The sequence below is a fragment of the Artemia franciscana genome, chromosome 7, assembly GCF_032884065.1.
Source record: "Artemia franciscana chromosome 7, ASM3288406v1, whole genome shotgun sequence".
Classification (NCBI taxonomy): domain Eukaryota; kingdom Metazoa; phylum Arthropoda; class Branchiopoda; order Anostraca; family Artemiidae; genus Artemia; species Artemia franciscana.
The window spans coordinates 34,570,396-34,594,488 of NC_088869.1; the positions used below are offsets into that span (position 1 = coordinate 34,570,396).

Below are 24,093 nucleotides of genomic sequence, written 5' to 3' on the forward strand. Positions count from 1 at the left end.
ATCCTTACGAACAGGATTTCAACTAATTCTTTGGTGCAATAGTGACTATTCTTAAACCACTAAGCATTTGGCTTTAGGTGTTTCCGCTCATATGAGACGCTCTCTTTTGAAAATAACCTTGTGAACAGGATTTCACCAATTCTTTGTTGCAATAGTGACTACTCCTAGACCGCAAGGCATTTAGCTTGAGGTATTACCACTTGCATGAAATGCTCTCTTTTGAAAAACCTTACGAACAGGATTTCAATCCATTCTTTGGTACAATAGAGACTATTCTTAAACCACTAAGCATTGTGATTTAGGTGTTTCCGCTCATATGAGACGCTCTCTTTTGAAAATAACCTTGTGAGCAGGATATCACCAATTCTTTGGTGCACAGCGACTGCTTCGAAACCACAAAGCATTTGGCTTTAGGTGTTTCCACTCGTATTAAATACTCTCTCGCTTGAAAAAATATTACGAACAGGAACCAATTCTTACCAATTCTTTGGTGCAATAGTGACTATTCCCAAACCACTAAGCATTTGGTGCTTCCACTCGTATGAAATGCTCTCTCTTGAAAAAACCTTGCGAACTGGATTTCACAAATTCTTTGGTGCACAGCGGCTATTCCTAAACTACAAAGCATTTGGCTTTAGGTGTTTCGACTCGTATGAAATGCTCTCTATTGAAAAAAACTTACGAACAGGAACCAATTCTTTGGTGTAATAGTGACTATTCCTAAGCCACTAAGCATTTGGCTTTAGGTGTTTCCACTTTTATGAAAAGACCCCTTTTGAAAAAACCTTACGAACAGGATTTCAATAAATTCTTTAGTTCATTAGTGACTATTCCTAAACCACAAGGCATTTGGCGTTAAGTGTTTCCACTCGTATGAAATGCTCTCTCCTGAAAAAACCTTACGAACAGGAACCAATTCTTACAAATTATTTGGTGCAATAGTGACTATTCGTAAACCACTAAGCATTTGGCTTTAGGTGTTTCCACTATTATGAAACGACCTCTTTTGAAAAAAACCTTACGAACAAGATTTTAGCAAATTCTTTAGTTCATTAGTGACTACTTCGAAACCACAAGGCATTTGGCTTTAGGCGTTTCCACTCGTATGAAATTCTCTCTCTCGAAAAAACCTTGCGAACAGAATTTCACCAATTCTTTAGTTCATTAGTTAGGAGAAAGCGTTTCATATGAGTTGGAACACCCAAAGCCAAATGTGTAGTGCTTTAGGATTAGTCACTATTGTGCCAAAGAATTGGTGAAATCCTCTTCGCAATGTGCTCTCAAAGAGAGCGTTTCATATGAGCAGAAACACCTAAAGCCAAATGCGTAGTGGTTTAGGAGTAGTCACTTTTGCACCAGAGACTTGGTGAAATCCTGTTCACAAGGTAAATTTTCAAGAGACAGCGTTTCATCTGAGCGGAAACTCCTAATCTAAATGATTAGTGGCTTAAGAAAAGTTAATTGTTAAGACAATTGTAGTTAAGACATTTTACATGTAGAATCGCTATACTCTACCCCCCCCCCCCCATGTGCAGATATATAGTCTAAATTTGTTTCTAGAGCATTATATTTTCATCATGTTTTTTTTATATTTCACTAGGATTAACCTAAATTCACTTCTTGAATGGGGTCGCTATAACAGATAAGTACCCATATCTTTTATTTGTGACAATAAATACGCCAGAGGCATTACTAAGGTGTTTTCGCTGAATAAAAAGGTATTTTCAGGATGTTCTTATGCGAAAATGGAGTTCTAATAAAAAAAAAAAAAAAAATGAAACACTGTTCATAGATTTAAAATATATCTTGTGCAAAGCAGAAAAATTTTTAAAGGTTATGACAAAAAGCGGCATTTCAAATTACTTCATTAGAGTTATTGGAATACATTTGCTGATTTCATCCACCAATGCTCAATTGAGTATTAATGTCAGGCTAAAGGTTTGTACCTGTAAGCCAATGATTTGAACAGGAGCTCCATAATAAACTCTCAAAAGCTAATTTAGGGGTGCTTTGCCACCTTGAATATTTGCTAAGTAATGTAATTAAGGGTGGTTTCGTTTTTTTTACTTAGTAATGCAGGCCTACATAACATAGCCCAGGCTACAAAGCCTATGTATATCTATAAGATTTTTATTAATAGTAGGCTATTATCTATCTAGCTGGACTTTTTTTTATATTGATACTAAGTATAGGTGGATATTATTTTTACATTCAACAGAATAGGATTTTTTAAGAATATCTGTTGGGCACCTTCCTGGCTATAAATGTAAAATGGTAGGACTAGGTCTAGGCCTACCAGGTTAGGTAAATTTACAGTTTTCAACATAATTTAGCTATAATGATGGTAAAAAATCACTCAATGCTTCTTTCTAGGCTCTTTCATTATTTATTTATCACTTTTAAGGGAAATTAACATTTTAGCCCTTAAAGGGCTAAAGTGGTTTAAATTAGCCCAGACATCCAAAATTTTAAAATTTGTTTGAAGAAGAATAATAATGGTTGGATTAATATCTTCTTTCTTAAGTACAGATTTATATTGTTTTTATCCTGTTTAATCATTTATAATAATGTTTACTGTGCCTCAATAAAGTTGTGTGGGCAAGACTTGAAGTATCAATATGAGTAACACAGACCCCCAAAAAGGGGGTCCACCAATATCAGGTGCTTACCAGCCACCACTCTATATGCTTATCCAGCCTAGCACCAGTGTCTATGGTCAATATGGAAGCCATGTACAGTATATATCAGCCTCAATGTCATACAGCCAGTTCCAGACTCCCCAGTTGGGGCAGTGGCAGCCCCATCAGCAAGTTATACAAATGCCAGACAATAACCCTAATGTTCAACTTAGTGCCAGTGCTTACAACATTAGTGGATATAATGTACCTGTCAATAATAGATTTCAAGTGCTCAACAACAACAATGATTTCCCATTCTGGCTGAAGGAATAATGGACAATAGTCAGAATAGACAATCTAGATTCCCAAAGTTAGGAATGATCTCTTCCTTGGTTAGGAAAAGAGTGAGATCCCCAGGAGTGATTACTCAAAATAAAAATAAAAAACAGGAAATTTTGTCAGAATCATCAACTCCTAATGGGATTCTAGTAAATGAATTGTTTTTGACAAAAGTAGAATTTTAAGCTATTGACAAAAACCAGAAATTAGCAGATGAATTCTTAATCCTCAAATCCTTAAGAGAGCATATTTCCCCAATTAGGTTTGAATTTGAGCTAAATAGAGAAAGAAATGTGCTGTCTGTTTATGTAAAAATCTATTGATGAAGCAGATAAAGTCCAAAAAATCCAATCATTAGGAAGGGTAAATGTAAAAGCTCAGAAGAAAGAATCTACCAAAAGAGGGATCATCAAGGGAGTGCCCTTGTACTTGAGTGATGAACAATTAAAAGAATCCATAGAGTCTTCTGTTCAGATAACAGATATTATACAGCAGAAGAGATATTACAGAGAGTCAAAGAAACCTGAAGACAGCTATGCTGTCATGATTACATTTGCTAGCAATTCCTTGCCACCTTGTGTGTGGTGCTGTGGTAGGAAAAAGGAAGTTTTAGTGTATAATTGCAGAATTGTTCAGTGTTTTAAATGTCAGCATTATGGCCACTCACAGAAAAACTGTAAAGCAAGTGAACCAGTTTGTTTAAGATATTCAGGAAGACATAAGTCTGTCAACTGCCCTCTTAAAAACAGTGACTTAATAGATAAAACACAATCTTACAGATGTGCTAATTGCAAAGGTTGCCACTCCTCCACATCCACTGTTTGTCCCATCAGGCAACAAAATAGAAATGTTCTGCTTATGGCAGAAAAATACAACATGGGCTACAGGAGAGCACAGGTTGTATACAGGACATATGCACAAGATATCCACTCTAAGCAAGCTCATCAGGCCAGACCAGTACAACATAATTATATTATAAATCAAAATAATGACCAAATAATTAATAAAACCATATCAGACACTGTTGCTAAAATAATTGTTAGACTGTTACTATCTCCTGATATACTGGATATGGCCAACCTTCCCTTGGCTACAAAAGTAGATAAAGTTTGTGGGCTTTTGAATGAACTAAATATGGGACCAATTGACTCTGAAGCCATTAGAAGTCAATGTATGGAAAATGACTTTAAGGCTGTTTTCTTGGAATGCCTGTTCAGTGATTAAAGAGAAAAGGGACTTGATCCTATATTATGCAGTAAAAGAAAAAGTTAATATCATATGTATCCAAGAGACTTGGCTTAAACCCTATATTAAAATGGGATTCCATGGATACAATATTATAAGACATGACAGAATAGCCAAGGATGGTGGAGGTGTCATGATTGCAATTTGCTCTAATTTACATTTTGAACAGTGGAGCATTGATTATTGTGATGAGCTTTCAGAAAATGTAGAGGTAATTGGATGCAAGTTATATCTAGACACTGAAAAAATCATCAATGTTGTTAATATTTATAATGCTAGTGGCAATAACAAACATATTGGTTCATTAATAGTTGAAATTTTTGCTAAAGTCCCTAAAAATGAAGAACTTATATTAGCTGGAGACTTTAATGCACATAGTAATGTATGGTGCAGGTGTGAATTGGTTAATAGTTCTGGCAAAAGTATAGAAGAGTCTCTACTTGAAGATGATATATGTTTGGCTACTCCTGCAGGTTTACCAACAAGAAGGAATGTACAATCCAGCTTTTATTCAACTTTTGACCTAGTGTTCACAAGGACTACATTTAGCAATAAAATTGACATTGAAATTATAGAAGATTCTACACTGCACAGCAACCATTCACCAGTATTAATAAGTGTAGACAAGCTAAGCCCATCACAAGTAAATAACACTAAAAGATTTAATATCAAAAAAGCAAACTGGCAGGAATTTCAAAGCCAGCTATATAATTCAGAGATGGCGAAAATTCTTCAGCAAGTGCAATCCTTGGATGACAAGGAAAGAGCATTTCAAGATGGACTTTTTATCGCAGCATAAAAATCTATACCCATGTGTGTGACAGGTGGAACCTTCAAGAAGTATACAAAATGGTGGAATGAGGACTGTGAAAAGCTGAAAAAAGAACTTAAACAACAGCAAAATACTTATAAGCAGGTATCAACAGTCAAAAACTACATTGCAGTTAAAAAGGCTTATGCCAGGTTTAAGAAGTGTGTAATTGAGTCAAAATGCAGAAGTTGGCAAGAGTTTATTGAAAGTTTTGACTTTAGAAAACCAGTGTCTAAAGTTTACCAATTCATAAGAAATATGAAATCCAAAGAGGAAAAGTCAGGAAAAAACCCCCAATTACCTTTGAAAACAAAATACTAATTGGGGAATTGGAAAAAGCAAATGCTAGGGCAAAGGTCTTGTCTAACACTATTGAAAAATATGATCCCTTTCAAGAAGAGGATGCACTAACATCAGCCAAGGCCAAAAGACTCAGTAAATTCAGAAACAAAAGTCCTTATAACAAGCTTTTTACCAAAAAGGAGCTGGATAATGTTGTTGCCAATCTTCCAAATATGGCCCCAGGCCCTGATATGATCTTTCCACAATCTGTAAAAGCTTTGCCCAAGAAATGGATGAATGTATTGCTGGAAGTAATTAACCTTGCATGGGACAGTGGGGTATTCCCTTCTCCTTGGAAACATGGCCAGGCTGTTATGATACCCAAACCTAATAAAGACAAGTCAAAAATGGAAAATAGTAGGTTTATTACACTGCTTCCAGTTTTGGGAAAAGTTTTTGAAAGAATGGTGAAAAGAAGGCTTAACTAGGAGATAGAAAAGAGCCATTTTTTGAAAGATATTCAGTGCAGTTTCAGAAAAAAGAAAAGCACAATAGAAATCTTGTTCTGCTTGAAACAGGACGCCCTTTATGCTTTACAAAATGGCTTGGTGATGGTAGTTGTTAACTTAGATGTAGATAGTGCATTTGATTCAATGGTCCATTGACAGATACTGAATGGAGTTATGGAAGCTGGGATTAAAGGATGGTTGTTTGCTTTCATGTACAGCTATCTACAAGGAAGAGAAGTTACAGTCAAAGTTGGTGGAACAGTGTCTAATATTCTAGTGAAAAGAAGATGCGGTATCCCACAGGGAAGTGCTATAGGTCCTGATTATTATAATATTGCAGAATTAGACATACCAATTGAAGAAGGGGGCTCAAAAGGGATGATATTTGCTGATGACAATTCTTTATGGGCACTAACAAGAACCTTAGATGAGTCAATGGAGATTGTTAGATCAACATTACTACAAACTGAACATTGGGCAGAGGGGCTTGATTTAAATTTTTCTCCCCACAAGAATAAGATGATGATTATCACTAGAAAGAAAATAATAAACATACCCACATTGCATCTCTTTGGTTACCCAATTGAGTATGTGAAACAAACAAAAGTCCTTGGATGCATAATCACAGACAAACTGAATTGGAATCCACATGTGGAAATGGTTCAGGCTACATGTATGAAAAGATTGAATATCATGAAGCTGCTCACTTCATCTTCCTGGGGTATGAAGGCTGACACATTGCTGGAGTTTTATGGGAAGTATATTTGACCAAAAATTGAATATGCTTCAGTGATATATGCAGCATTATGGACTAACCCGCTTGTTTATGCTTATGTTGTGCCTAACATTGCTTGCTTGTGCTTATATTTTGTATTTGTTCTAAGTGCTTGGGTTTATAAATAAACTATAAATAGTCAAATGCTACATGGTGTCAGACGTCATGGAGATCACCCACCCGTCAATAAACTGGAATGCAGACAACCTCAACTCAGAATGGACTGCATTTGAAAACCACGCAAAGCTCATGTGCCAAGGCCCCCTTGCTGACAAGTCTGAGAAAGTAGCATGTGCCTACCTCTTAATCTGGGTTGGTGCACAAGGCAGAGAAATCTTCAGCACTTTTGAGCTTGCGGATGAAGAGAAGGACAAAATCGAGATCTACTTCAAGAAGTTTAGAGACTATGCTGCCCCCAAAAAGAATCAAGTGTTCTCCCGCTATGTTTTTCAGAAAAGAGACCAGAACAACACAGAAAGTACTGACAAATACATAACAGAGCTCAAGATTCTAGTTAAACCATGTGGATACTTAAGTGAAAGTGAGATGGTAAGAGACAAAATAGTTAGTGGAGTCAGAAATCCTAAACTACATGAAAAACTATTAGCCGTCGGTGACAGCCTTACTCTGGCCCAAGCTGTCACAATATGTCGAGCTCACGAGTCAACCCAAGCACAACTAAAGACATTCAAACAAAAGGAAATAAAACAAGAAGTGGATGCTGTTGCAAAGAGTCGCTCCAGCTTCTCACTTAAAAAGACAGAGTGTTACTTTTGTGGCAGAAATTACTCACCCCAGCATGTGTGTCCTGCAAAAGGGAAAACATGTGCCAAGTGTAGAAGACAGAACCATTTTGCAAAAGTCTGCAAAAGTAAGGTGGTGAATATCGTTGGAAATGAGGCCACAAACACTCCAGCATTCACCAGTGACCTGTACAACCAGGAAGAAACAGAGGTGTTCCTGTATGCCATCAACAAGGACTCCAGCAAGGATGAAATCTTTGCTGAGATTTCTGTTTGTGGGCAGATCCACATTGATTTTAAGATTGATACGGGTGCTCAGGTCAACATCCTACCTTCACAGTACCTGGACAAGCTGTCGCCAATGCCAAAGCTGCTGAAAGCCATGCAACGCCTCACCAGCTACTGTGGATTGACAATACCCTATGTAGGAGTCTGCAACATTCCTTGTTGCTACAAAAATGGGCCTACACAGCAACTCACCTTTTATGTGGTTGAGTCAAGCACCACACCTATAATTGGGTCTAAAGCAAGCAAAGACATGAACCTGATCAAGCTTGTTTTGAACATTGAAGAATCACCAGTCAGCGAATATAGTGATGTTTTCAAGGGTGTAGGCAAACTCGAAACAGAGTGTGAAATATACTTAAAAGACAATGCAACACCCACAGTACATCCAGCTAGGAAAATACCGCTAGCCCTAAAGCAGAAGCTCAAGACCGAGTTGGAACGCCTAGAAAATCTTGATATCATCAAAAAGGTCAGTGAGCCAACAGACTGGGTTAATGCCATGGTCATGGTGGAGAAAAAAGATGGTGGTGTGAGACTATGCATCGATCCTGTTGACCTGAACAAGGCGATGAAACGCCCCTGCTATCCGGTCCCATCTTTCAACGATGCCGTTGCTGAACTGGATGGAGCAGCAGTATTCAGCAGGCTTGATGCCTGCTGAGGCTACTGGATACTCCCACTTCCCACGCGATCCTCCTACTATACAACCTTCAGCACTATCTACGGCCGATGCAGATGGAAGAGATACCCCTTCGGCCTAGTGTCTGCACAAGACGAGTTCCAGAGAAAAATGGAAGAGGCGTTTGAAGGATTGGAAGGTATCAGAATACTTGTAGATGATATTCTGGTATATGGAAAGAACCGCGAGGAGCAATACCAGAGACTATCCACCGTTCTTAGAAGAGCCAGAGAAAAAGGAATCCGCTTCAACAGTGAAAAATGCGAATTTTCCAAAGACAAAGTCAAGTACTTTGGACATATCATTAGCAGAGACAGGATAAAACCAGACCCAGAAAAGATTAGGGCTATACAAGACATGCTAAGCCCACAGTCTAAAGAAGAGCTACAGACACTATTAGGAATGCTCAACTTCCTATCGAAATACATACCCGACCTATCCTCGAAAAATAAGCCACTGAGAGATCTTACTAAAGCCACCGATTTCAGATGGGAAACCGATCACGAAGCAAGTATGAAAGAGATCAAGAGCTGCATTCAGAAAATCTAGCTTTCTTCGACCATAAATGCAAAGTGGTCGAACTCAAGGTTGACGCTTCAAAGCATGGACTTGGAGCTGAGCTCTCCTCAAATGGGAAGATCGTAGGATTTGCATCTAGGGCCCTTAGCACGACTGTACAGAACTATTCTCAACTAGAGAAGGAACTGTATGTGATCGTGTTTGGGTGCAAACACTTCCATCACTACATCTATGGAAGAAAAACCATCGTGACAACAGATCATCGCCCATTAGAGACCATCTTATCACGACCACTCAATACAGCACCAGCACAACTACAGCGAATAATGATTCAGATCCAACCATACAACATCAAAGTACACTATAGCCCGGGGTCAGATATCCCAGTCCCAGATGCTCTCTCTCGACTACACCTGCCAGACGTTGATACCAAAATGCAGAATGACATCGAAGTTTTTGTGCATACAGTGATGAAATCCTTGCCAGTGAGCGACTCCAAACTAGACGAAATACGCCGCGAGACAGAAAAAGACACTCAACTCAAGGCAGTCAAAGAACTCATACTCAAAGGATGGCCCGGTACACGCCAGTTGTGCCCAACAGATGCCATTCGATTCTGGAATATCAAAGACGAACTAGCAATCCACGATGGGTTAATTTTGAAAGGTCAACGAATCGTCGTACCCCATCCTCTCAGAACCAACATAATTCATCAGCTACACTCAGCACACCTTGGGATCGACAATACCAAACAGCGCGCCCGGATGATTGTGTACTGGCCAGGGATGAACGCTGACATTTAGTCCTTTGTCCAAAAATGTGAAACATGTGCTAAATTTGCAGCAAATAATCAAAAGGAACCGTTGATTAGCAACCAGCCGCCCTCACTCCCATGGCAACACATTGGCATTGACCTTTTCGACTGGAACAAGACCTGCTATCTCATCACTGCCGACTATTATAGCAGATACTTTGAAATAGACAAATTGTCAAGTCAGACATCAACCGCAATCATCGACAAACTGAAAGCCAACTTCGCACGTTTCGGAATCCCTCAGCTGATAACTTCAGACAACGGCTCACAACTTTTCTCACAAGAGTTCCGAGATTTTGCGCAAGAGTGGGGAATTAGTCTGAAAACCTCCAGCCCCATCTATCCGAGATCAAACGGTCTGGTGGAGAAATCAGTACAAACCTGCAAACGGATACTAACCAAAACGAAAGAAAGTGGAAACGACCCACATATTGCACTTCTAGAATATAGAAACAGCCCAGTTGACGGCCATGCCTCACCTGCTCAACTCCTCATGAGCCGCCAGCTACGGTCAGTCCTACCATCAACATACAACCGGCTAAAACCAAGAGTCACCCCCCTTCAGACCTTCCTACAACACAGATCGAAGGAACAGGAAAGACAGAAACGCTATCACGATAAGACTGCGAAACCGCTACGTGAACCTCAACTGGAAGACCAAGTTTTTATCCAGAAGAAATCAAACGGCCCCTGGACCAAAGCGAAAATCATATCATGCCATGAGAACCCCAGATCATATGTAGTGGACAGAAGACGGTTCCAGGCTGCGACGAAATAGAGTCCATATCTCCCGCCATTCCTTTCCCGTAGCCAAGGAAGAGGTCAGAATCCAGCCCACCACACAGGACGAAAGCAATGACATATCCCAGCCCATCTTAACCGAATCACCTCAGCCAATCCGCACAGACATCAAAACCTCGCCAAGAAATGTTCCGTTACCAAGAGAAGAAGGTGAACCTTCTAACCCACCCCTTGTCCCACCAACCATCGTGCCTACGCCTGAAAATGCCGCTCCCGACTGCCCAGCCACAGGGACTAAATCCCCTACCGCTACATCAAAGGTGATGCCGCACACCCGCAGCGGCAGAGTGGTTAGGCCACCTAAAAGGCCGGATTTGTAGGCAGACCGCCTTTCATGAAAAGAAGGGAGATGCAGCATTATGGACTAACCCGCTTGTTTATGCTTATGTTGTGCCTAACATTGCTTGCTTGTGCTTATATTTTGTATTTGTTCTAGGTGCTTGGGTTTATAAATAAACTATAAATAGTCAAATGCTACAATATATGGTTCTGGCTCTCATTCAATCTTGAAAAGGCTGGAAGTTATTCAAAATACTGCTATCTGAATTGCATTTGGAGCAAGGAAAACTACCCCAGTTGCATTTTTACTATCAGAAAGTGGTCTCCCACAACTTGAAACAAGAAGGAAATCAAATGTACTAAAGTATTTGCAAAAAACTGTGGATTGCTGACAAATCTAACCCTATGAAGTCTAGAGTTGTCAAAAAATGAAGAATTTTCACAGCAAACCCCAAGAAAAAAAGGGCCCAGGCAAATATATTTGAAGAATGTGACAGTTTGGCTAAAACCCAAGGTATTGAACTTAAATTTACTGATATGTTGACAGTGCCTCCACCAAATTTACCACCCCCTTGGGAAGAGAAATCAATAATCACCAGCTTGGATTTAAAACAAGAAAATTTTATAGATTGGAATACTTGTTTCCAGATATGGAAGCTAAATAATTTTGAGGGATATTTAGACATCTTCACAGATGGATCCAAAAACGAAGGGATGGTAGGAGCAGCATTTGGTGTTCCCAAAATGAATGTATCAAAACAGTTCAAACTCCACAGCAAGGCGTCAGTATTTCAGGCAGAAGCAGCTGCATTAGCTGAAGTACTTGAATTTTCACTAACTGAGGTACAGAAAAATTACTCTGGTATCCTAATATGTTCTGACTCTAAAGCTGTGTTATCTGCACTTAACTCTTTTCAGAAAGACCAATATAAGTCAGAAGAAATAGCTGAATGCTACTCTAAACTGATAACACTGATGGATTCCATGACAGTGGTCCTGCAGTGGGTTCCATCTCACATGGGGATGCTGGGAAATGAATTGGCAGACTGCAAAGCAAAAGCCACAGTCTCACAAGGAACGTTTCGAGATTGTTCCACCCCTACAATAATCAGTCAACTTGAAAATATTCGTAAATCTGTATTTCAAGAAAGTTTTGAGGATATAAGGGACCAGAGTGGTAACCCGTTTGTTACATGTAAGCTGCAGTGGAAGTTCGAAAAATCAATATATAACAAGTTGAGCAGATGAGAAGGCCGGTTACTATTCAGACTTAGATCAGGTCACTGTGGCACTAATGATTATAGAGCAAGATTTAATGGTGAAGATGGTACATGTATAAGCTGCTCAGAAGATGAAACAGTGGGACATATGCTATTGGACCCGGAGCAATACCGGGAAAAGAGAGAAAATGTACACAATTTCTTCAGAGAAAGATCTGACCCTGTCAGTTTATTCTCGTTCCTTGGAAAGCTAAATAAATTAAATGATAACCTGGAAATAGTGAAAATAGTGATACAGTTTTTGAGTGATATTGGAAAAGATTATTAACTTTAGAATATATTGAAGTGGAGAAGTAATATGATCCAGTGACTTGGTTCCCAAGGTGTCTATCACAGAGGGGAACTCAAACCCATTGAATTGAAAATTCTAAAATTTGTTTGTAAAAAACTTATTAGCCAAAAAGAATGTTAAAATTATATTTTAATGTTAAAATAATTCATAAATACAGCAGTTCATATTACTGGCTTACCAATAAAGTGAATATACCACTTGATGCCTTTTTATGCTCTTTATGAATATATTAATTGCTTCTACTTTAAATTCAAATTTAAGCTCGTTTTAACCTAAACTAACCTTATTAATTTTAGCACCAAGAAAATGTAGCATTATTCTTTCAGAAACAATGGAAAAGATGGTGCTAAGATAACAAGTATTATTCTGTGGAAAACGAGCAATAAGTCATACTTTAATTGAAAATTCCTCATTTTTAAGAGCTCAAAAAGTTCTGATTATTATTTTCATAAAGAACATAAAAAAGGGCATCAAGTGGTATGTTCACTTTATTGGTAAGTCAGTTATATGAACTGTCATAATTTTTAGAAAATTCATTGTTTTTAAGAGCTCAAAAAGTGCCTAAATTTGAATTTAAGGTAGAAGTGATTATTATATTTGTAAAGAGCATAACAAAAGGCATTGAATGGTATGTTTACTTTATTGGTAAGTCAGTTATATGAACTGCTATAATTTTACTGAAAGAATTGGTATTTGCAGCTGATTTAGGAATGGCAATTAATATTATTGGGAGTCATAATAGCAATAGGCCCTATGTTATTATGAAAACAAATTTACATTTTTTTTTAATAGAGCCAGAAATCAAATTATAGTTTAGCTACTTTCTGCTATCTTGGAAAGGGGTTAGATTAGGAAAATGAAACTTTCAGCAATGAGTCCAGGGCCAAAGCATATTCCAGGAAGGTATTGCCAAGCTTCCAACCCTCTTCTGATTTGCAAGTCTTAGAAATTTGCGTACTTGACAGGTCCCTATACCTATTGAAATCTTGACAAAACAACATGTTATATTAATTTTCAGTTATCAGTTTCCTTTTCTCTGGTTTTAGTTCTGAAAATGCAATTCCTGTTATTTGAGTGGAATTTCAAGCCATATCAATGTTTTTTTGTTTTTTTTTTCAAAATTTAGAAAATATATTTGTGGATCTTTGAAACCTCATAGACTGGGATTAAACAAAGTTGTGAAGCTGCAAACAGTTTTGATGTATTTCATTTAAGCAGACCTATTTTGCAAGGTTTCACTTTATAACCACAAAGATTTTAAAAGGTCATCAAAGGCCAGGACCCTCCAGAGTTTGAAAGAGTAAAGGTAGTTACTTCAAAATATCTTCCCAGCACATACCTTAGCCTGCAGACCCATCCCTGAAAGATTCATTTCCCTAACCTAATCCCTTTCCAAGATAGCAAAAAGTAGCAAAACTAGAATTTTACCATCCCTTGAAAATAACGTCAGTTTTACTATGATATCATTTTTGAGGGTTTTCAGGCTCTTTTGAATTATATATGCAAATTTGTTTCATAGCTTTTTATTATTAAGACTAAGAAAAATAATAATTACCATTCCTGAATCAGCTACAAATGATAATTATTCTCACTAGCCCAGTCAGTTTTTTAGAAACATGTTTTTAAACTTTTGGGTAGTCTACTATGGACTGTTTTACCTTTTGGGTTTCATTAAGTGCTTAGACTTCCCCCAGAAGCAATCATTGAATTGTAAAAGAGCATAGAAAAGCATCAAGTGATGTATTTTTTATATTTTTTATTCTTTTTTTTACTTTGTTAGACTTAGAAATTGTTATCAATCCTATAGAAAAGTAATTTGTAATGATTATTTTATCAACTAATCTATTTGAATGTTTGAGTTTTGCTTTTTTGCTCAAATTTTGACTTTGTATGGAAGGGGCACAACCTGTGTATATATATGGAGCTGAGAGGGAGGTTGCTTGGCCCCCAAGACCCTGTTATATGTATACCAAATTCTTGGCACATTCCTGATTTTGAAAAGTAAGTTTTCCTATCTTTTTTGTCAAACTTATCTGTGCAGCCTTTTTCTTTTTATTAGTTAAAAAACACTTTTCAAGGAAAAATAAAGGCTATATTAAACTTAAGGCCAGCAGAAATAATAACCTATAATAATTTGGACTCAAAACGATGAGAAATTACTTTTAAAGAATAAACAAAACCCAAATCAACAGAAATTAAGCAAAAAATCGTAGCAAACAAACGTACATCAGGTACTAATATAAATGAATAAATGAATCTTAAAACAAATAAAATTTAAATTGAATATGCAAATCAAGCTTAAAACAAAAACTTTTTTTTGTCAAAGATTAAATGAAATTCAAAATGAACAGAAATTAAATAAACTATCATAGCAAATAAACATACAACAATTACCTGTATAAATGAATAATAAATCTTAAAATGAGCAAAACTTGAAGGGGCAAATCAAGCCTTAAACAAACAAAAATGTTTTACTTCTAAAGAATAGTAATAAGATTGCCCTCTTCTCTAACTAAAATTTTAAAGCCTGCTGCATCATTTGTGCTTTGCTGAAAACAAATTGTATTACAAATATTTTTTTTTACATATTACAACCTTGAGAATAAAAATGAAAATTACACTGACATAAAATATTGAACTGATGAAATATTAAATATCAGTTTAATTTTATTAGTTCCTTCCAAGACTATTCTTAAATTATAGAAAAATAAAATTTTGAACTGATGAGCTTTCAGCAATTAATGTCATTATCTATTAAATATTCAGTTTAATTCTATTAGTTTTTTTCCCAAGACTATTCAGGACACGCATAGCTTGCAGTAAAGTGCTGATGACCCAGTAGGCTTTAGACTATTACAGTTAGGGAAGGGGCAGTTGCCAAACTGTTGTTTGCTGTGATTTTTGTTTGTTTTCAGCTTGAGTTGCATAATCAATATAAGTTTTATTTGTTTTAATATAATTTATTCATTGATAGTTGTACCTGTTGAATGTTTGTTCATTTTGAGTTTCATTTATTCTTTAATAATAATTTTTGATTGTTCTGAGTTGTAACTGTTGTTGGTTTTTATTTCTGCTGATCTTAAGTTTAACATGGCCTTTTTTTCTTTGAAAAACTTCTTTTTGGAAAGTTTTTTTTTTTAATTTCTGTTTGTTTTTGATTGCCAATGTTTCAAGTTTTTCAAAATGACCCATTTTACAAGAATTTTTTTTTCTACATGAAAGTTTCATCAAAGTATCAAAACCAGCATCAAAGTAACGATGTCCAGTCAAAGAAAGTATCGAAATAACAATAAGCAACTTGCATAATTTACATCCCTTGTCCCATAAATCAAAGTTGCCCCATAAATCAGTAAATCAAAGTAAACAAAGTGTGAAAGTAACAATAAGCAACTTGCATAACTTACAGCCCTTACCCTGAGGGCTGTTGGGGGTTTGTCAACATCTGAGTTATAACTGTTTAACTTTTGGACTATTTTGAACAAAATGGCTATCTCAAAATTTTAATCAGATGCATTTGAGAAAAGAAAGGGAGGATTAGGTTGGGGGATTGGTTACTAGCTATTAATTTTTCATTCTTAAAGGGAATTAGAACTTTCAATTTTCAATCAAATAACCTCCTTTAAAGTTTATACAACCACCTTTTCCATTAAAACCGTATATGTTAACAATAGGCAATTAGCATAACTTGTAGCCCTTGCACCTAGGGGCTGGGGGGGGGGGGGGGTCAACCCTGAAGGCATAGCTATTTTTCACTTTGGACTTTTGAACAAAATCTTGACATTTTGATGGGATCCATTCAGGGGAAAAGGGTGTAGGGGAGAGGTTGATGCCCTCCAATCACTTTTGACTCTTAAAAAAGGAACTAGAACTTTCTATTTCCAGTCAAATGAGACTCCTCCAAAGTTTGTAAAACCACCCCTTTCACAAAAACCTTATATGTTAACAGTGGGCAACTAGCAGAACTTACAACCTTCGCCCTGGATGGATTGAACCCTGGAGGCATTTTTATTTTGCTTTTGCACTATTTTGAACAAAACGGCTATCTCAAAATTTTAGTCAGACCCATTTTGGAGAATAGGGTGTAAAGAGGGAGGGGGGCTGGTAGCCCTTTGATCGCTCAAGAACTAGAACTCTCAGTTTTCAATCAAATGAGCCTTCTCCAACGTTTATACAGCCACCCATTCCACAAAAACTATATATTCCCTCGGGTTAACTTACAACCCTTGCCCATGTGCTCTAGTGGGTTGAAAATTTTGATTGGATACATTTAGAAAAAAGAAGGCTTGGAACAAGGGCTAGTTGGCTTCTGGTCTCATTTGACTGAAGAAAGAAACTAGAACTTTCAATTTGCAATCAAGTGAGTCTCCTCCAGCGTTTATCCAAGCACCCCTTCCTTAAAAGCCTTATATGTCCCCAAGGTATAATTTACAACCCGTGCCCCCAGGTTCTGGAGACTTGTGTCAACCCTGGAGGCATTGTTATATGATAATTGGACTATTTTGAACAAAATGGCTATCTCAGAATTTCAATCAGATTTATTTTAGGAAAAGAGGGCCTGGAGGGGGCTAATTGTCATCATATAACCTTTGAATCGTAAAAATAGAACTAGAACTTTTAATTACCAATCAAATGAGCCTCCTCTATAGTTTATACAGCCACGCCTTCCATAAAAACCTTATATGCCCCTGGTGCCTAACTTACAACACTTGATCCCAGGTTCTGGGAGGTTTTGTTGACTTTGGAGTTTTCATTTATCTGATCTTTGGACTGTTAGAACAAAATATAGTTAGGCCTATCTATAATTTTCGATTGGATACATTCAGGGAAAAGAGTGTGTGTGGGGGGTAGTTGCCGCCAATCACTTTTGACTCCTCTGAAGTTATACAAGCACTTGTTCCATGTGGGTGCAAGTGTGAGTGAGCCAGTGAGCGTATGCCAGTGTGACCCCCCCCTCTTCCAGTGAAAGTCAAAGTTTAGACACTCACCCCTTCCACAAAAACCTCATGCCTCTGGGGCTAAATTTATAATCCTTACTCTGGACTCTGGGGGGGTGCATTAACCCTGGAGACATTTTTAATAGGATCTTTGAATGATGTTAAACAATATGGCTGCATTTAGGGAAAAGAGAGCATGAGGGGTTAGTTGCCCTCTGATCACTTTTGACTCTTAAAAAGGGAATTATAAATCTTTCAATTTACAATCAAATGAGCCTCCCATAAATTTTAGGCAACCATCTTTTTGATAAAAATCTTCTATAGCTCCTAGGGCATGACTTACAACACTTGCCCCCAAGCTATGAGAGGTTCTGTCAACCCTGCAGTTATTGTTATATGGTCTTTAGCCTATTTTGAACACAATGGCTGTCTTAAATTTTAACAGATGCATTTGGGGAAATAGATTATGGGGAGGGAGGCTAGTTACTCTCCAATCACTTTTGACTCTTGAACAAGTCACTAAAACTTCCAATTTCCAACCAAATGAGCCCCCTACAAAGTTTATCTGACAACCCCTTCCATGAAAACCTTAAATGCCCCTGGTGCATAGCTTACAATACTTGTCCCTGGGTTCGGGGGAGTTGCATTGACCCCAGAGCTTTTAACATTTTTGATTGGATGCTTATGGGGAAAAGAGGGTATGGGGGGCTAGTTGCCCTCAAATCACTATTGACTCTTAAAAAGGGCACCGGAACTTCCAGTTTCCAATCAAATAAGCTGCCTCCGAATTTTACACAGCCACCCATTCCATATGAAGTGCCTCTAGAAAAAAAAACACAAAACATTGAAGCCTTGTGGCCTTTACTATAGGAAATGCTATAGTGATGCTCTGATGGCCTAGTTGCATAGTTTTGGGTACATGTCTAGGGGGGCTGCACATATAGAGTACCACATATTGTTTGCACCGTTTTGCTGTTCTGTTTCAAATCAAAATGGATTAAAGCAATTTGTTGTTTTAATAATTTATTCAGAGTTGGCTGTGATAAGATATAGGTTAGGGATTGAATTCAGTTTTTATTGAACTTTCTTTCGAATCGTTTTTTTGTATAGATCCTATTTTTCTTCACCTGCGGTAGTTTTTTTGTTATTTCTTGATACACTAGGTATTGTGTATATGCTTAATTATATGCATTTTAAGTAGGGGGCTGAAGCCAACACATTTTCTAAGTAGCTGTGTTTTGATGCTGATATTTGGTAGGAAGAATTGTCATTCACTTTAAATGAATCCACAAGCCCCCACCCCTTCTTGAAAGATTGTCTCTAAAGGATCTGTTGCAATAATTGAAATGACATTAAACTTTTACTTTCAGGAGCATGATGTGGTGAGAGAGACCTTTGCATCAAATATAACTGATGGCACTGTAATCCTTAATTTAAAGAAGTTGGATGGAACACTGATAACCCACATACAAAATTTCTTTGATGTAGGTATTTGTGTCTCACATTGATGTATAATACTTGATGTACCCTATAATATCTTTTGTCCCGTCTTTATTATGTGCTTATCACTGAAATTGAGTTACAGCTAAAACTAATAATATGAAAAAAGTATTTTTCAAATAAATTTAGAATTTGCAATGTTTTTAGATTTTGTTTAGCCTTTTTGTCCCATGAATGTGTTTTTAGAGGTGTCCAATGTATTCTCCCGTAGTTACCCTATGATAAGTTACTCCCTGGAAAATTCCCCCTGGACAATTCTCCTTATTATGTGCTTTTCACTAAAATTGAGTTACAGTTAAAACTAATAATTACAAAAAATTATCTTTGATATAAATTAAGAATTTGCCATTTTTTTAGATTTTGTTTAATCTTTTGATCCCATGAGTGTGTTTTTAGAGGTGTCCAATGTATTCTCACCGAAGTTCCCCTGTGATAAGTTACTCCCTGGTAAATTCCCCCTAGAAAATTCTCTTCTGGAAAATTTCCTCCTACATGTAAGTTGGAGCAGGTAAAGGGAAACTAAGGCAAATAAAAAGAATGAAGAAGAGAATTAATTTTGGAATATTCTACCTATATTCCAAATTATGGGTGGAATTTAAGGTATAGAATATCTAGGTAAATATCCTATAGTATTTAGTATCATTTCGTTCAATTCTTTTTTTTGTGTCTTGGGGTTGGTGGTTAGTATCGCTGGATAAGATAAACGTTGAAGAAAATAATTGGCTTGCCTATTTGAAATAAGGAGTTCTTCATTTTAAATTTACTTGGTTGTGACTGGGAGTTTGACTCTATGTTATTCAATTTAAACTTTAAAAAAGTCACTTGAAGGTTCTCCAAACAGGAAAACCTTCTGATGTAAGCCTAGTAGACGTCCTCTTGATTACAAGGGGCGAACTGGTATCACCTACTATAGATGTTGGTGCCAGGTCAAGTCCATGGAAAGTAGTTACTCAAACTTCTCAGTCCCAACCTGTATATATGTGCATTTCTGTCTTAGGGCACTGCAACCACAGCTGTCAATGATTTAAGTTGTTTTCTTTAACCTTCATTTTACTCTGCTATGACAACTCAACCCCAAAAAGACAAAAAAAAAAGAATGAAAAGAAATGAAGGCATAAAATAAATACTGTAGGATGCTCTACACGGATTTTGGAAAATTGGTAGAATATTCCAAAATCGCTCCTTTTTCTTATTATTTTGTTTGTCATTCTTTCCTTTGGTGGCTCAGTTTTAATTGTGGTAGGGGGGTATCAGCACAGAAGCGTTTTAAACATAGTTATATCCACACCCTTTTTGGAGTTGAGCAGATATAGTTAAAGAGGGAACAAAATTTAGTTTTTAAAATCAAAATTTATAGAAACGACATCATCAGTTGATTTACGTCATGGTACCTAGTCTTCATCTTCAGTGAAACGCCTGGGCCCATCTTTAAAGAATTTGCTGCCAGTGAACATTAGGGAAGAGGAATACGCACCACATTTTAAAAGGAATACAAGATTATTTTAAGAGAGGTTTTTGTCAAATTTCGTTAGGGGTGGATAAAGGATAGGAAGGTGGGCTGAGGAGGTAAAGGCTTATAAGGTGTGATGTGAGGTTGGGGGGAATACATTATGCAAGATTCGTTCAATAGAGATACAGTGCAAACGTGAAAATGGGATCGTTGAAGGTATTTCCTATTCCATACGTAGATGATACAAAAATTCCTTGAATTACATTTTACTATGGAAAATTTGAAATAAAGTTAATAATTTTGTATACTATCTGTGTATTGTATCTTGTCGTCTTCTTGGTAAACCTTCAGCATTAGGTTTGTATATACACATTTCGTATAATTAAATATTTAGAAAATATAAATTAGATGTCGTGAAATTTTGTATTCATTTTTAAAACTTACAAACACTTGCTTGTACTCGTGATGAGAGCCTGGAGTTTTCAACCTCACCCATGATTTAGGATTTTGGACATTTCGCTAGACGACATTTGTCAATATGCTACCTCTAAATGTGCAATGGTGAGTCACTCTGCAGACCATTAGGGGCAGAGCTTTTATGCAGGTGGTGGGTCTTTTTCCTTTTGTGCATGCTCATGGTAACATGATCATACCATGCTCATGTAACAGTGCTCATGGAAGTTTGTTATGATTGCACAAGGTGTTGCCTAGACTAGGTTTTAAATGTTTAAAGTTGGACTGCTTAAGGTCAAGCTGATTGCTTTAGTCTAAAATAAAAAAATAGAATACTGGTTATTGTTCCAAATAAGTTCGAGTAAGAATTTTGAAAATTGGATGAGGTAAGTTACTGTGAAAGCTACTAATTAGTATTTCCACAGATCCAATGTTTTGGCCTTTTTGAATAGCTCAAGCAAAACCCTGCAATGGGCCTTTTTTTATGGAAGAATTATATTGTTTTTTGGCTAAGGTGTTGCCTAGAATAACAGACCAGGGCTGCCACTGAGAATTTAAAAGTATTCCAAGATTCACTTGCTAAGAATCTCTAGTGTTGAAAATAATTTGAGTTACAATAGTGTATACAATTAATACTTAAGATACTTTTGGACGGCAATGTTGGATATATTCTCTCAAGATCCCAGTGTAAGGACTGGAATATCAATGTCTTATGGAAAATCCAAAGGAGTGGCTTCCTACAAACAGTTTTCAAGCAGACATGCATCATATTACATCTTTGATGGTATAGACCTTTCCCCTAAAAAAGAACGAAAAAAAACCAACAACTTAGAAACAGATACTTTTCCTATTTTCCTGACTCTCCCACTTTGACTCTGTAAAATCGTCAAATAGAAAAGATTTTACTAGGAAATAATATTTTTTATTTAACAAGCATATTGACAGTTATATCCATTTAATGTTTAGGGTCTTTACTAACAGCTTTCAACCTTAAATCTTTAGTGAAAAGCCTACGGCTCTGATTAACCCGTAAAATGATTTCACCCCCTCTTATACCTCCTCAATATAATTGAGGAGTGTTTTTCTCTCCTTGCTGTTTACGCTTAAGTTCGACTTTTTGTGCCAATTCTTTAAGAATGACTTCTGAAACAAAAGGGCCGTTTAATTAGAATAAGAAGCCTTTATTGAAAGTACTTAAAAAAAACTTAAGCGTAAAGAGCGAGGTATTGAGCAGAGGGCAACGCCCTTCATATACAGAATAATATTTGTTCGTTATAAGTTTGGCGTTGCTCCTTGCTTTCAGTTGATTTTTTTTTATTTAATATATGTGTAAGCATAACAAAGGATATAGCAGCTTTCTTTCCTAAATAGAGCACGTCTTTTGTGGCCACATATTATTTGTTTTTGAAGTTTTTCTTCATTATAAACAATACGCTAAAGTTAAAAAAATCTAAATTATTTGGCCCTTTCACACCCTGCGCGCTTCACACTCTCTTACTGATGTTACTTATTAGATGTCGTGTATGTCTGAATTGGAGAAACCTTTCTTCACATTAAAACTTTTTCTGAGCAAACCATGTTAGCTTTTGAACTTAGCTTTAGATTGATTAATGTTATTCTACAGCAAAGCAAATTAAATTTGCCAGTGTAGCAAACTGGCCATATGGTTTGAAACAGAAGTCAAAATCTTCGATAGCTTACCATCATTTTTCTCTCTGTAAGTTCATCATTTAAATAGGATATTTCTTTTGAGTGACTGGTAAAAAATAAAAAAAATGTTAAATTCATTGTAATACCAAAAAGTAGCTAATTTGTTCCAGGAAATTTGGCTTCAAAAATTACATAATATGGTTGACTTTCTATGTGACTTGCTAATTATAAATAAATTACAGTCGTTCATGCTTTGCAGGTTACTCCCATTTCTTTAATCACAAATTTGCCCATTAATGCAAAAAAAAACTAGAAGTGACGAGGGGCACTGTTGTTTGTAGTTCGAAGTATTGTAAAAAGTATGATGGATAATATGAAATATTGACTCAGTTGTATATCGTGGCTTTTTGAGAAAAGCATCTCAATCGTAAATATCAACTCATTTGCTTACTAATTTATTACTTTATAGTCTACCGCATGCGCATATGTTAGATATTTACTCGCTTCATAAATATTTTTTTTTAGGAAGTTCAAATTATCAAGATGACTGTGCTTGGTAGTGAATATGTGGGTGAAGACTCGGACGTCTCATATTCTGTCTGTTTCGCCTTTAAACTCCCCGTCAAAAAACCAAACGAGATAGATGAAGAGACATATGAATACGTGGGTCCTGAAGCAATGGTCAAGCTAAGACAAGTAAAACAATTTGACGCATTTATTATACTCTAAAATTTTGAGTTTCTTTACAGAACGAAGTATAATTATCCCCGCTTGTTTCGCAATGAAGTGTCTTTTTGTCCTGTGGTGGCTCAGTGGGTTTCATCTCAGATTGGTCGGCTTTAGTATAACTTGGGGTTATTGAGTTTATTGAGTTTCGGTTAAAGTCACCCTGTGTTTCGTTTTGGATAGGGTGTTCTTTTCTTACTCGTAGTTGAAAATCTCCTTGCTATTCTATGCCTTTATGTTTGAATTTAAATTTGCTTTAAGTTTACGTTCTTTTGAATCTATATAATTCTTTTGAACCTTTGCCTTTTCGAATTTTTTGATAAAAGCTTGTCGTTAAGTTTCTAAAAAATAGGCACAAAAACAATTGTTCCCATATAGCGAGTTAATTAGTAAACTGTTAATCAATGCGTAATTAGCCTCCGGAAATTCTAAACACCTGAATGCATTCAGCCGAGCAAAATCTCTTCGCGCCAGGACCTATTAGAATTAGAATGAATTGGTCAAGTTGAACAGTTAACATTAGCCGTGATTAATTTTATTGATGGGAGTCAAACTTTGATATCTTATTTTTCATACGGGCCCCACAGGTTGAACTTGGCTGTAGCAACACACTGCAGGCCTGACACAAGGACCTTAGTAGTCAAAAAGTGTCTTGAAACCGATACAGTGCAGTCCAATAATTATTCACAACAGATGTAATGTTAAATTTTAATTTTTTTTTATTCCGTATAAAAAGTAGGCAGAAAACTATTGTCTTTTTCTTTTATGTTGTGTGAAACTAAAAAAAATTTTTTTCGTGGCATTTCTTCTTTTCATTTACTTTGCTAAAAATGTTTAAACTTCGAATCGGGATTCTTTTGTAAAAAGAAAGGAAAAATAAATTGTGAAGTGATTTTGTTTTAAATTATCATTTTAAGCCGGACTAATAAACTTTTTCTTTTTGATATAATTAAACAATAAGTCATTCGAGCATATTGCAGGCGTATCTCAAATGTGGGTCAAGAATAGAGGTAATAAGTTAGACAGACAGTCAATAATCCTCTTTTCTTCAAAGCAGGTTTTGGTCCTATGATGTACCTTCAGTGTGCCTTTTCAAGAGATTAGAT

At 36.5% G+C, this 24,093-nt stretch overlaps 1 protein-coding gene across 3 annotated transcripts in view; it reads left to right on the forward strand.

Annotated features, from left to right (window-relative positions):
• Nucleotides 1–1,765: 1,765 nt before the first annotated feature.
• LOC136029199 (out at first protein-like) overlaps nt 1,766–24,093 on the forward strand; it is a 48,152-nt gene continuing 25,824 nt past the window's right edge. Inside the window, exons 1-3 of one of the 3 annotated variants that reach the window (XM_065707345.1) lie at nt 1,766–1,938; nt 18,579–18,692; nt 22,787–22,957. In XM_065707345.1, coding sequence (XP_065563417.1) covers nt 1,837–1,938; nt 18,579–18,692; nt 22,787–22,957 — 387 coding nt within the window. In that variant the 5' untranslated portion in view covers nt 1,766–1,836. The remainder of the gene's footprint in view (nt 1,939–18,578; nt 18,693–22,786; nt 22,958–24,093) is intronic. The other 2 variants (XM_065707346.1, XM_065707347.1) reach the window with 2 other exon arrangements.